The sequence below is a fragment of the Ovis canadensis genome, chromosome 2 (genome assembly GCF_042477335.2).
Source record: "Ovis canadensis isolate MfBH-ARS-UI-01 breed Bighorn chromosome 2, ARS-UI_OviCan_v2, whole genome shotgun sequence".
Lineage (NCBI taxonomy): Eukaryota > Metazoa > Chordata > Mammalia > Artiodactyla > Bovidae > Ovis > Ovis canadensis.
Genome location: NC_091246.1, coordinates 64,235,467 through 64,250,200, shown reverse-complemented (window position 1 = coordinate 64,250,200; position 14,734 = coordinate 64,235,467). Strand labels below are relative to the sequence as shown.

Sequence of the window (14,734 nt, the reverse complement as noted above, 5' to 3'; positions counted from 1 at the left end):
GATCTTCCTGACCCAGGGATTGAATATGCATCTCTTGTGTCTCCTGCATTGGCAGGCAGATTCTTTACCTTGAGCCACCTGGGAAGCCCATACTTTTTCATACAACTGTCATTTACTTACACGGAAAGAAATGCCTGTTAATCATCAACCAGTCTTACCTGGAAACTGGAAACTGATGGAAATTAAAAGACAGAAGATAAAAAAGAAAACTTTGATACTGGGTTTCATTAGACACGGTAGTTATAAAGCAGATGCTTTGTGACTTCAGGAAGACTTTCAGATTTTTAGACGTCAGGATGAGATTCTTCTCCTGACCACCCTCTGTGGCCAGATCCATGCTGACCATAGCCTAGTTATTTCACCCACTTCAGGTCCCTCCAGGGCAGTCAACAGGTCTGGTTCTAATTTCTGACCTGTCCTGATTGTTGCCAACCTGCTTTGTTAAATGGACCACATCTAAATATACTTTAAGAACTACAGAACTTATATATTTTGTTAAACTATATTTTTATAAGGAAAAGAATGACTCCAGAATTCTAACTGGGAGCATCAGGAGCACATACCTCTTCTCCATGCACTAGAATTGGGCCTACCTATTACCTCAATTCCTACTTGGTGTGGGGAGGAGGGGACTCCAAATCACTGGCGAAGACTGCCTTGTCTCAGATGTGGCTGGAGTTAAAATTTAAAGGGAAAACACTGGAGATCCAGGAGTTAAGGCGAAAGCCTCTTGCCAATTTACCTTGTCTCTACTCACTACTTAAAAAGTTGTTCTCTATCTTTCTCTTTGACACTACCATCTCCTGTGTCTTCTAAATCCCAGGAAAAGGCTTCATAAAGTTCTCAATGCACACAATCCAGCTCCCATATCCAATTAGATTAAGCACTATGTGTATATATATATATATAACAAATTCTTCCTTGGTAAAGTCCTTTTCCAGTTTGATTTCAAAGACCAGAATGTGCATTTCCTTAAGGATTTGGAAATAATCAGTATTATTACTTGAAAAAGAAATTATAATATCCATATATATATGTACATAATTTTATATCATAAGTTATAACACATATTAAAGCTTATAAATGAGTGTCTCTATAAGCTCTTTCTTATAACAATAGAGACTATTTTTAAAGGTAAAGACATCTCATGGACTTTTAAGTCTTTGCCTTCTCAAAGTCCCAACACATCTACTTTTTTTACTTATTCAGTGCAACCTGTGACCAAAATCTTTTCACTTACAAAGATTAAATTATTACGTTAAGCAGTTAGATCACTAGATTATTCACTTAAGAACCTTATGGATGGAAATTTCCTTCAAGTCTATTTTAACTTCCTTCTCTTAGGAATAATGAAGTGTCCTAGCTCAATTTTTGAGCCTCTGGTTGAATCTTGTAGATCCCCTGATGGGGAGAAGTATTGCCCAACAACACTGAATATTAAGTTATATTCTCTTCCCTCATTCTCTCTTATTTCCTTTTCTCTTCACATATATATATTTCTATCTACCTATCTATCTATCCATTGATATCTATCATCTATCTATCTATTTATTTATCTATGTCTTTTTGATATATTTGTCTCAAATGGGAAATGTGCTTTACTTTTCCATAGATAGATATTTAGAGAAAGAAATAATCACAGGTGAAACCTTAGAGTCTCATACTTTCTTAGAATAGGAGACCAAATCAAAATTGAATTTACTACATCTTGGCATCCATATGAAAAGTTACCATATACGATCAAAATTAGCAACTACTTCTATGTACTCACTAAACACAAAGATAATATAAAATATAACAGGCTTAGACTTAACAAAATGTATAAGTCCTTTTTACCAGTTGTTTTAGGGCTTTTAGGTTTCAATATTTGGTATTGCCTAAGTCCTAAAATTTTCCTAGTTGAATATCTTGGCATGAGGAGGAAAATATAAGACAGCCTTTTAGCTTTCTACACTGTAAATGCTATGAAATCACATAAAAACTCTGCTCTGGATCAGGAGCAGGAGTAAATTTAGCACCTAAGGTCCAGGATCTTGAAAACAAAGAACAAAGAACTGTGTAAGGGAGAGGGAAAGCTGGGCTTTAGACAAGAGAGACACTCTCACTGACAGTGGTTCTCAGCCAACAGAAGAAAATGGGGACCCTCAGGAATAACTGGGCTTTAACAACTAAAATGGGAAGTTTGGTACAAAGTCAGAACTCAACAAGACATTTTAGGACACTCGTGCTATTTTTAGAAGGTCATAGTGACTAAAGAGTTTGGAAAGAATTTAGCCATGCCAGCTGCCTATATCTGTGGGATGGAAGCTGAAAAAAAGGATTGATGCTGAGAATGAAATAAACTGTAGGATGGTATAAGAACTTCCAAGTGGATAGGAACTGTATATAGGACATCAGAGGTATACAGATTGAGAAAAACAAATCTTTAGTATTTGTTACTTTTCCTCATGTCTTTAATTTCCAACATCTCTTTAACTGTTTCTGGATGTGAAAACTGGGCAACACAAAATCAAGATACTTTCTTTATCATTGGGAGTTCAATTCATTATTTTTTTAGTCACTAAACTGATGCAATATCATCACCAAGGAATATATGTGGATGGGAAATAATCATATTCAATTAAAACCAGACCTAAAGAAGATACTTTACTCTTACGCCCTGTGAACGTTATTCCATCAATTTTACACTCACCTGAGGGCCTTGACTGACTCCTGGGGTCAGAGGATTTCCAAGAACATACTTTTTCGCCCGCTCAACACTCCTTCGAACAAACTCATCGTAAATTGATTCTTCTACAAAGAGACGGGATGCAGCTATACAACATTGGCCCTGGTGATAGAATACTCCTTGGTGTGCAAATTCAACAGCATTGTCCACTGCAGAGAAGACATTCATGTTAAAGAAAAGGCATTTTCTAAAAATAATATATTTTTTATATATCTTTATTAGAGGTGATATGGTGGTATAAAAAAATCACGAGTCATGTAGTCAAACATAGATTCAATATATTCTACCTCTTACCAGTCAGGTGACAAATGAGCCTTTCTGATCCTTTATTTGCTACTCAAATAATAGTAAAATAGTAAATTCTGAAATATAATGGTTATCAATACAACTTTGATATGAATAATTACAAAATTTGGAAAGTAATCTATGATTAAATCTTACTTCAAGTGACTTTTATAAGTATTTCCGTTTATAATTCAATGACTGAATATTTCTTTCAGGTCTCAGGTTTGAACTAATGACAAAGAAAATATAAAATATCCACTATGTTAAGTAAGAATGTAAAAACATTCTTATACACTCTGATCAACAGAAAAAGTGGTACTTCTAAGAAAAATCATAACCCCCTCAAAACCCCAAACAATTAATATTCAGAATTGCTCAACCACCTTACAACCCTATTCTATGAAAATTTTTCCAAATTTATCTAGTGTGCCATGTTATTTCACATATGCCTATAAATTCTTATGTGTTTATTTGAAATGGTTACATGGGTCTTAAAAAGAGGAGATAGTTTGTGTCATTAGCAGATCCTAAACAACCAGAAGAAAATTTTCTTTGCATTTTAATTTTTTGAATGCAGGAGATTTAACATTATAGCAAGTGGCTATTGCTATCTTTATTTGGGGCTTCCTTTGGTGGTTCAGATGGTAAAGAGTCTGCCTGCAATGCAGGAGACCTGGGTTTGGTCCCTGAGTTGGAAGATCCTCTGGAGGAGGGCATGGCAACCCACTCCAGTATTCTTGTGTGGAGAACTCTGATGCATAGAGGAGTCTGGCGGGCTACAGTCCATGAGGTTACAAAGAGTTGGACACGACTGAGCAACTAAGTGTAGCATCTTTATTTTGCAAACTACTCACATATGCTTAAGTTGTAGTGAAACCATTTTACAGAAAGGTTTGGTAAAATGAGAAATCATGTCATGTCTGTAGAATGTATAATAAGGTAGCATGCTCTATCTAAAAAGTTGATTGCCTCAAACAAATAATGCAGCTCTTAAAGATACAGAGGAATGTTTGATCGTTTTCTGCTAACTTCCAATTAGGAAATAATTGTGGCATTCTACTTGATAATATAATCAGGATGAACTTAGGGTATGATGGAGTCCTATCATAATTAGAGATTTAATATATGTAAATTCAACTATACCTGCTAGAAAAAAAAATGAAAGGAATTATTTAAATAGTTGGTGTCCTTTCCTCTGGCCATTTCATTCAATGAACGTGTGATCCAGACAGAAGCGAGATGACAAACGCACACCTTGCTGTTTCTCCAGCTGGTCTACTGCAACATGTCTGAGGGTATCTTACCACACTTCAGGTGGTGCTAATATTTAAGGTATGAAATTAAGAATATACTTTATGGCTCCTAAATGCATAACAGTTTCTCTAGAGTTCAGCTGAGAAAACACCAACTGAGCTATGAAGGAAGCCCGAGAAAACAGCTGCTGCTGCTAAGTCGCTTCAGTCGTATCCAACTCTGTGCGACCCCACAGACTGCAGCCCACCAGGCTCCCCTGTCCCTGGGATTCTCCAGGCAAGAACACTGGAGTGGGTTGCCATTTCCTTCTCAATCTATTCCTAATTAGGAAGAAATCGTGTCTGTGTTGGACTTATCTAGGCTTTATAACTTCAGGACAGTTTGACAGATTTTTAAGAGTGTATTTGAACTCTGGTTAATGCCTTACACTTTGACATTAGAAGGAAACCCTTTTCTGTATGGTACTACCTGGCCAAAAAGGAGGAAGTGTGAGAAGTGAGCAAAGAGGCTTTTACTCACAGTCGGCATCAGCAAACACAATGCAAGGACTCTTTCCCCCGAGTTCCAGGGAAACCCTTTTCAGATTGCTTTTCCCAGCAGCTTCTTTGATCAGTTTGCCAACCTGAAATGGAGCATTACAAAGGAGGCTTAATCTGATGCCATCAAGGCAAGTTTCTTTAGCAATTTAAATTTATATGATATTTGTGGGAGAAATGGGAAAAATGGCATTTTTTCAGATTTGGCTGCTTCTGCTACCAAAGGCTCTTCCATCCAAGCATAAACATATGATATATCATGAAAACAGATATATTGAATGTAATAACTGATTTGATGTACATGATTCTAGCGTACATGGCACAACAGGAGTTTACTTTTCATTTTAACCAGAGCTTCATCTTTCTTCTGTTCAATCTGATATATCATGATTCAACCATAACTTACTCTGTTTTGACTTTTCATCCCTCTGTTGAAATACAGAAAACTCTATCCATATCCAAATAAAGTAGCATATTTACCACCCCCGAATCTCTGCTTCTCAGTACTTGCTCACCCCAACTTGGGCTGCCTCCAATCCTATCATTCCTTAGGGTCCAGCTTGTATCTTAGCTCCTCTTTAGCATTCTATGATGACTCAAGATGAACGTGACCCTCTCTTTCTCTGATCCCCAGTAAATTCCCTCAAAGAAACTCTGATTTCAGAGTTTCCCGTGGATTGTATCATTTGCATACACATCAATTTCCCAAACAGATGTCACCTGCCTGGTAGCAGTAACTGTTTCTCTCTCGCTCCCTCTTTCTCCTGCTGTCCTCCACACCTTGAATATTGGAACTTGGAGGAAGAAATTGGATCTGTACTCTGTGCTGCTACTTTAGTTAGCTGGAATCTTGAACTTGTTTCTTTAACGCTAGTGGCCTATCTTCAGGGAAAGAGTTTTCTTTTTTTTTTTTCCCTCTGCAGATCACTTCCCATCAAGATTATTTTCTGTAGTTGTTTATGTTTTTCTCGTGTCTGAAACCTGGTCTGTTTTACAACTGTTTCCTCTTTATTATTTCTTATTGAAGTCTTACTACACTAAAATGATCTTTGCTTTTCTTTTTTACAAGATGATTCATTTTATCTTGCTTCTTTTATTCTCTGGATCATTTTTCTTTTTCAATGCATCGATTTCAGTAACAAGTTTCTATCCTGACTAAATAAATGATAGGTAGACATTGCTGAGTGTGTGTTTAAATTTTAAGTGACTACTGAACTGACCCCTACTGTGCTTTACAGAGTAAAGCATTAATTAATCTGCTAATATTTTCATCTTATGTAAAAGTTACATGCCCAAAATGAAACCTATAAATGTAAGTTAATTAAAATAATAAACTAAAAGTAGACTGGAAATGGGGAAACCCTATTTGAAATTTCTATGATATCTTATTTTGCTTCCACAACATATTAATATTTCTCATGACCAGTTTCAAAAACTGAATTTTCATTTAAGGTGATTAAGAATTTTATATTTCCTAAAAAATATTCTTTGCTTTTTTCCCTTTGAATTCTCCAAATTCTTTCTGCATCTTTTTTATTTTATGTTTTTTTTTTCTTTTATTGGCTTAGAAAGATTTGCTGGAGATACTTTATTAAAGTAGATAATTTTTGTCTTGGGGAAGGGAGTAAAATCAGAGGTATTTTTCTAAAAGCTACAGGTGTTAAAAAAACTAGCATGAAGAATGGTTAGAAGTATGAGTGAGAAAGAAAGGTTATACTTTTGTTTGTGTAATTTGCAGATAAAAGGTTTGCTTGAGCTTTCCCAAGTTCAGTTCAGTTCAGTTCAGTCGCTCAGTCGTGTCCGACTCTTTGCGACCCCATGGACTGCAGCCAAAGGTCTAGGTAAAGTCAAAATAAGGAAGAATCAGTCTTTTCCCCATACTTTTGTTTCCTTATTTGGAAAAAAAGTAAAACTTTATAATTTTCTTCTCAAAGAAAAGGTAAGCACTGGAATGAAGAGAAGGGAAACACTGTTAAGACTGTGGTAAAAGATATGTTCCATGATATCGTGGCATTGCCATGTGGGGCAGAAGTAGCAAATGCTCATAAAAATGTTCTACCTTAGCACATCTCATATAACGTGGGTTGATTACTATTTTAAACGAATCTAATGGGACATTAAAATTCTAACCTTGCCAGAAGCATCTTTATAATAAGCATAGCTGCTGTAAAGGACTGCAAAAATATAAAATCCATGGTTTGCCTCTTTCATGACATTTGGCAAGTTCACTTCTACCTGCCAAGCCACAGACTTGAAGCTAATAGAGGACGACCCAGAAAGACTGATTTTTCTGTGTGACTTCTAAAGTCATCTTGCTGCTGCTGCTGCTGCTGCTAAGTTGCTTCAGTCGTGTCTGACTCTGTGACCCCAGGGACGGGAGCCCACCAGGCTCCCCTGTCCCTGGGATTCTCTAGGCAAGAACAATGGAGTGGTTTGCCAGTTCCTTAGTCACACTTAATTCTTTAGTACTCAATCAGAAGTAGTTACTATACTGGTTTCTGGAGATAAGAATGGATAAGACAGTCTTTGAGGAGAGTCAACAAAGTGGAGAGAGATACATAACAAAGCAAGGAGCAAGTGCTGTTACAGTTATACATCAAGGACAATGGGAGCACAGATGGAGAGCTTTTAAATTTAGGATGCTCCTGGGACTGCAGAGAAAGTCCAGGTGGCCTGGGGTGGGAGCCACATTATGGTAAGTGTGGCCATGCATGAACAAAACTTATGGGAATGAAAAAAATACAGGGAACAATCAGAAAATGATGGGGCGGTGATGAAGAAATATTATGTGGAGAAGGGACCTCTTCCCTCACACCTGAACTAGTGTGAAAAATTAAAGAGTAAGGGAAGGAACAAGAGAATGGAAATGACAATAGAACACATAGTAATCATGCCATTTAGTGGATACTAAATGCTTTTAATATGTTTAATATGTGGATACTAAATGTTTTAGTTTAATCGTAGGATGCTAAATGTTTTACTACTCATTAGCTTATTCCGTTTCATTTGGTACAACTCAATAAGACAGATATTATTATTCCCATTTTACATGTAAAGAAACTCAGCTTTAGCAAGGATACTTAACTTTTGGAAGGCACACTGCCACAAGGGGTAGACTTAGCATTTGAACGCAGATGTTTGTTAGTTTTCTAATATCAAAGTTTTGGGGGAGCGGGGAAGATAAAGTGCTCCCAAAGTGCTGTAGAGTCTTAGGGATGAGCTGAGACAAACAGGCAGTGCTGTGGAGATGGCATCTGGGAACAGCAGCCTCTGACTCAGACGAGCTAGAAAAGCGTGTGGGCCAGACCAGGACCATAAGCAGTGCATGGGCCCTGATGAGGATGGTCTACAATACTAGGCCGAGGAATTTGAAATTTCATGCTTCACCTCCTCTGCTATGATTTCTACCTGTGACTTCATTATTTTTCAGTTTATTGCTCTATCTCAAACATTCCCAATGGTTTTATCCCCAGACTCCTGAATGAAGAATTGGTTTTCTCCTGTCTCAATTAGGAATTTGTAGAATGTGAACTTTTTCTACTCTATGTCTATAAACCAACAAGAAAAAAGTATATAGTTATCTAGCTTAAAAAGGATCAAGAAAAATAAAATTTTATTTTCTATTACTTTAGTTCTCTATGTAAACTTAATTTTTATATTGAAGTGGCTAATCAGGAGTATAAAATAATCAAATTAGCTTTCCCTTACTATCTGGAATGTTCTTCCTGTTTCTTTCTCCACAAAGTTTTAAAAAGTAAACATTTTCAACACTCAGAGCATTAAGAGAGCATTTACCAGCTCTCATGTCCTCTGAAGTGCCTATGGCTGGGATCCTGTTCTTTCACCTTTTGGATAGCCAAGCTGGAGCCAGTGAGGCAGAAAAGTTAGGATCCAGAAAGCTAAGCTGCTGGCTTCTTTTCGGAATGTTCACGGGAGAGCGCCAAATAAGGAGCTAAGGGTGAGGCTCTGTTCTTTGATCTTCCTAATCTACAGGTTAAAGTTACAATTCATTCATACACATCACTGTGGCCTAATTTATATCTTCTATCATAAACCTTACAAATCATATGACAAGTTCTGATCAGTCATATTTCTCGTCACACAAAGTAATAACATACTAAAAACAGTTTACTCCAATCCTCCCACATTGGTAATAGGTATTCCGTTTCATCTCAATGACATCTGCTTATGTTCTATAAACATGTTTGAAGGCTAGAATAAGGAACAAATCATTAAAAGAACTTTTGTTTTAAGGAAATGTCGGCTTAAAGGCAGTAACATAAAACACGCTTCTGACTGCTTCACTACTGGCCTAAGTAAATGATGTTACCTCTGTCGATCCTGTGAAGGCCACTTTGTCTACATCCATGTGAGAAGAAATGGCTGCCCCTGCAGTAGGCCCATAACCAGGGACAATATTCACTACTCCAGGAGGAAACCCTGCCTAAAAGACAAGCAAAATAGAACAGTTGGTCATTTAATTCTACAGAAAAAGAGGAGAGTATGGAGCCAAAGCTCCCTCTTGATTCTAATGAGTTACCCTACAAGGAAAGATTTATCTACATAGTTTTATCATTTATTATTATTCTTGTTTCACTGCTTAGCTCACTTAACCTCATGGGTTGCATTAAAGTCCGCGTTTGACTTTCATGGTTCTTTACCCCAGTGATGGCTGTCTCAAATTTCGTAATACTAACTCAAGATAGTATGTGTAAAAGTGTTTGGTAAATTATTCACGTGGAAGGAAAACAATGTCTTTTATTATCCATTCAGCAAAAATAAGAAGCCAAAAGGATGTTAATATTTTTAGCTTCTACCTGTTCATTGTCAGGGCATACTAATTTGTTTGCAAATTCTTATCCACATTATTTAATCAGAAAAAAATGTTAGGTTAAAAATGGTCACTGAATTCATGATCAAGCATCACAGATTGATTTCCAATACCAATTATAGAATTATCAAGTATAAAGCAGTGTGGTAAATGGAATAGCACATTAAAATTTCATGTTATTTGCATCAGAAGGTCTCATTTTGACATGTCTTTTGCCTACTTTTAATTTGAAGTGCAGAATATTTTTAAGATACGGGTCCAGATTTTCTAAATTTTAAATTTCTCAGAACTAATGCTTATTTTAAAAATATTGGTAAGATATGAAGGAACAAGGACAAGAACTTGTTTACAAGAAAAAATAAAACAACCTGGATAGTCAAAATTTACGAAAATAAATTTTATGTGTTCTTTTGTCAGCTTTTGAGCAAGGAAGTAAATGCAAAAGAAACTGTAATAGGTAAGAGAATATAAACTTATTCCTTCACGGGTGAATTGTTTAGAAATAATATAGCCCAATACCACAAGCAAGCTCAGAGGACTCCAACCTTCAGATAGACCAGTTTAAATAAATATGCAGAATTTCCAAGTCATTAATAGCAGTTATAAACCAACCTACATTTCAACATTTGGAAGAAACTCATGCCAATTTCAACATGAATCTACGTTTGTGAATCTTGGGCAAAAGAAATAAAAAAGAGCTCATAGGTGACAGTTTGACATAAAGCTTTTGAGTCTGACTTCCTGTCTCCCTTTGGGCATAGATTCATTTGGGTTGACTGCCAGAAATCCTTGCCAATAGCCACGTGTAATGTGTCCCCACTGGATAGGTGCCGTTGGCAGATAATGTAGTTTATAGTAGCACCAGATGAGGTCTTCCTACTATCAGTTAGGATTCCTGAGATCATGCACACATTTTGATTTAGCAAACATACCTCTTTTATTAAAGATCCCATGTGAAGAGCAGTCAGAGGGGTTTGCTCTGCTGGTTTGACAACCACTGTGTTTCCGCAGCTAAGGGCAGGCCCTATCTTCCAGAGGAACATGAGCAACGGGAAATTCCACTAGAAAGCAATATGTAACAATAGATTCTTTGTATTACTGAAAGCCACATTTGCTAATCTAACTTCTACATTTTATGCTCCCCATAGATGTTAAATAAGAATTGTGGTAGTTTTGTTTAAGCATCTGTTATATCCTAATTAAGTTCATTGCTCAAAGCAACTCATAAATGCTAAAAACAATAACAACAACAACAACAAAGTCCGAATAAACTAGATACAGGAAGAGAGTAGGAGAAAGTCATAAAATTTTATCAAGTGCTATTATTTTGAGTTTATTTTCTACCAGGAAAAAGAAATCACTGCATGGTTTAGGAAACAAACGTTACTATTAAATATATTAGAAGTTGTCTGTGTTTAAAAAGTGTAACTATCCTCACTCCTTAATAGGTCTTTAATTATAACTATTTACCCAATAATAATATTTAGTAATATTTACTTCTACTGAAAACAGCTTGCTAAAGGCAGAAGTTTAAAGTCTGGAGACTGACAGCTTGGTTCAAATCTCAGCTCAATCACTGAGCAGCCATATGAATTCAGACAAGTTATATGCACTCTATGTATGATTTCATCATCTGCTCATGCTGACAACAATTCTCTTTACTTCAGAACACTGTCCTGAAGATTTATAGAGAAAGTGGTCCAAACGTTTAACACAATGATTGGTTCACCACAGACAAACAGTAACTATTAGCAATTACTACTATTCAGGATTATGTAATTTTATGGATTTTATTGGGAGTTTTGAACTAACAAGCAATTTCATTCAAAACGTTGGTACACGTATATTTTAGTCTCGTTGGAACAAAAGATAGTCATTACCACTTCCTCATTTAAGAACACCAGGGCATTTTACCATCTTTTTTTATTTTTATTTTTTGCCTTTTTGAATATGTCATTTAAAGTAAAATCATTGGTAGTCTCCTATTTGTTGGACTTCAAAGGAAATCTTCATGATTCTGCTTAAACATGGTACTTTCTCAAAGAAGAATATGGAATATCAAAGCCTTTTATCTAAAGGTAAAATATATTCCATACTGTGCTTCAAATGCCTCCGGCATGGTTTCTTTCATTTAGTTAAGAAATTTCATTCAAGAATTTGAACACTCTGGTTGCTACTCTTCTCCATGCTGAGAAGTCCCAATGCAGATATATGAAGTGTTAGAGAGCAGCTGGCCATACTATACTTCACTAAAATGGCTGGTGTCTTGCACAATGACTGCTTTGCTATGTACATGTTAATCGTAAGTCTTAAACAGAGTTTACAATATAGCTTTTTAAAACAAACCTTAGGGTAAAAGGTTAAGATTTGGTGATACTGTACTATGGAAACACACTCAAGAGATGTACCAGAGTATAGATAGGATTTAGATTACCTAGTTCGTATTCAACGGGTATAGTCACAGAGAGACCTAAGTTCAAAAATGACTATATTTGCTCCACATTTAGCAAATATCTAAGCATTCATTTGTGCCTGAGAAAGCATTATTACCAAATGAAATAGAATTAGAACTCATTTCTTTTGAGACTGAAAGTTACATAAGGGAACAACTTACAGGAATGATTTGGCCACACACACCAACAGGCTCACTTCTTGTATATGTAAAAAAGTTCCCATCTGGAAAATAAAATGCACAAACATTTATGGACAAATGTGCTTGATAGTCATAGAATGGTGGTTTGGGGCTGATGTGAGAGGAAGATACAGACAATAATTTAAAAAGAGTTTATATTTCTGATTATTTACAAAATGAAAAGCCTAAAATAGGGTGAGCCCTCAAATAGTAATTTGAAATAAGAGGAACCATAAAACTGAGAGCCCTCAAATAGTAATTTGAAATAAGAGGAACCATAAAACTGAGTTAGGTGCACAATTGTTAAAGATCTGAATAATGTTTATTCTATCTCTGATCCTCCCAGAGGACTACTTTCTAATTCATACTTATTGTCAAAATTTCCTTTCTTTCATGATAAAGGAAATAAAAGGTGTATAAATAGGAAAGAAACAGAGCTCTGTTTCTGATGACTCAAGTTCAACCAGTAATTTTTAAAGTGCCTAATATAATTTAAAAAATAGTAAAATTAAAACATAGTAGAATTAAAAAAATAGCTCTCTATGAGTGGCAAATTTTTCCCACTGACTTGTTCTAAAAAGTCCTCTTTTTTTGGCCTACCAAATGATAAAAGCAAATTCTTTTAATCTATGAAAAAGATGTCAGAAGTAGAAAACATTTCTTTTCAGTCTGGATCTGATTGATTCATATGCCTCAATGAATGACCACATGTGACTGTGATGTGCTCATCCTGAGTTTGCACTGTGCTTTGTGATTTGTTCTGTTCTAGTTCCCACAAAAATTTCCTGGCTGTCAGAGCAAGAAGGCCCCTTGTCAAGATGTATTTGTACTCTAAATGGCTTCTCCTGTTTTGTCAAAGGTAAAATAAAAGTTTCTAAAATATCCACAGTTCTTGGTCCCACCATGGTCTCTCTCTCTCCTTTGCACTTCCTGGTGCTCACTTCTAAGCTGAGGGCTGCTCCAATTAGATGGAAATGCACATCAGGGCCAGTCCTGGAGGATATTTTGTTTTCATAGTCAGTAAGTTTACATGAATTAAATTCAGCTCCTGGTGTTTTCCAAATCGATGTTTTTCATATTCTTATCCCATTATGTGTATACTGTATTAAAATACTAAAAAGCAAACATATTCACTCACACAAATTCTTAAGCTATAAACACAGGCTCATCTTTCTTTGAAACTATTTGAAACAAATCAATGTGAATTAGTTTGTTTAATTAGCCTGCTCTAACTATACTGAGTTAGACCAGGCACACAGAATGACCAGAGCTTACTCATACTGAAACATACAAAGAGGCTTAAATAATTACATTATAGGAAGAATGTAAATGTCACTGTTGGAATAAAACCCAAATAAATAATTTCAGAGGCCAGCTTTGAAAAGTTTCCTTGGAGAGACAACTGCTTAAATCAGTAATTGTGGGCATACAGATGTTCTTACTCTAATATTTTCTAAAATATCTGTACTGTTATCTTCTGCATGATTATGCTGGAACAATTTTAAAATCCACATGATGAATCTTAGCAGAACTTCCAGGTTCAGAACTGCATTGTCTCAAAGTCAAGAAGAAAATAATTTTCCCCTACTTGGTTGACATCTTTAAAAGGGAGAGTTTGGACTTATTCATCTCTACAGTATTCTCCTCACCCCTACCCTCACTCTGGGTGGTTTCCTAAAGTTACTTACCCATGGGTATTGTACGGCCCTGGATCTTGTCAGCCCAGCCTGCACAGTAGCGTAGTGTTTTTATGCAGCCTCCTAAATCCATCAGATATGCATTGGAAAATAGTTTTCCACCATTCATAGCCTCCATTGTCTGAAAAAGAAATCATCCCAAGTCTAAAGTTCCATAGAAATTTTACATTAAAAAGATAGTTAATATTTCATCCTTTCATGGCAAACAGATGGGGAAACAATGGAAATAGTGACCAACTTTATTTTCTTGGGCTCCAAAATTATTCAGATGGTGACTGCAGCCGTGAAATTAAAAGACACTTGCTCCTTGGAAGAAAAGCTATGACAAACCTAGACAGCATTTTAAAAAGCAGAGACATTACTTTGCCAACAAAGGTCCATCTAGTAAAAAATATGGTTTTTCCAGTAGTCATGTATGGATGTGAGAGTTGGACCATAAAGAAGACTGGGCACCAAACAATTGATGCTTTTGAACTGTGGTGTTGACGACTCTTGAAAGTCCCTTGAACTGCAAGGAGACCAAACCAGTCAATCTTAGAAGAAATCAGTCCTCGATATTCATTGGAAGGACTGATGCTGAAGTTGAAACTCCAATACTTTGGCCACCTGATGTGAAGAACTGACTCATTTGAAAAGACCCTAATGCTGGGAAAGATTGAAGGCAGGAGGAGAAGGGAACGACATAGGATGAGATGGTTGGATGGCATCATTGACTTGATGAACATGAGTTTGAGCAAGCTCTGGGAGTTGGTGGTGGACAGGGAAGCCTGG

At 36.2% G+C, this 14,734-nt stretch overlaps 1 protein-coding gene across 1 annotated transcript in view; it reads right to left on the bottom strand.

Annotated features, from left to right (window-relative positions):
- ALDH1A1 (aldehyde dehydrogenase 1 family member A1) overlaps window positions 1-14,734 on the bottom strand; it is a 55,190-nt gene that overhangs the window by 14,506 nt on the left and 25,950 nt on the right. The window contains exons 4-9 of the mRNA XM_069576356.1: window positions 13,955-14,084; window positions 12,249-12,310; window positions 10,567-10,695; window positions 9,134-9,247; window positions 4,787-4,889; window positions 2,693-2,877 (exon numbers count right to left, since the gene is read on the bottom strand). Coding sequence (XP_069432457.1) covers window positions 2,693-2,877; window positions 4,787-4,889; window positions 9,134-9,247; window positions 10,567-10,695; window positions 12,249-12,310; window positions 13,955-14,084 — 723 coding nt within the window. The remainder of the gene's footprint in view (window positions 1-2,692; window positions 2,878-4,786; window positions 4,890-9,133; window positions 9,248-10,566; window positions 10,696-12,248; window positions 12,311-13,954; window positions 14,085-14,734) is intronic.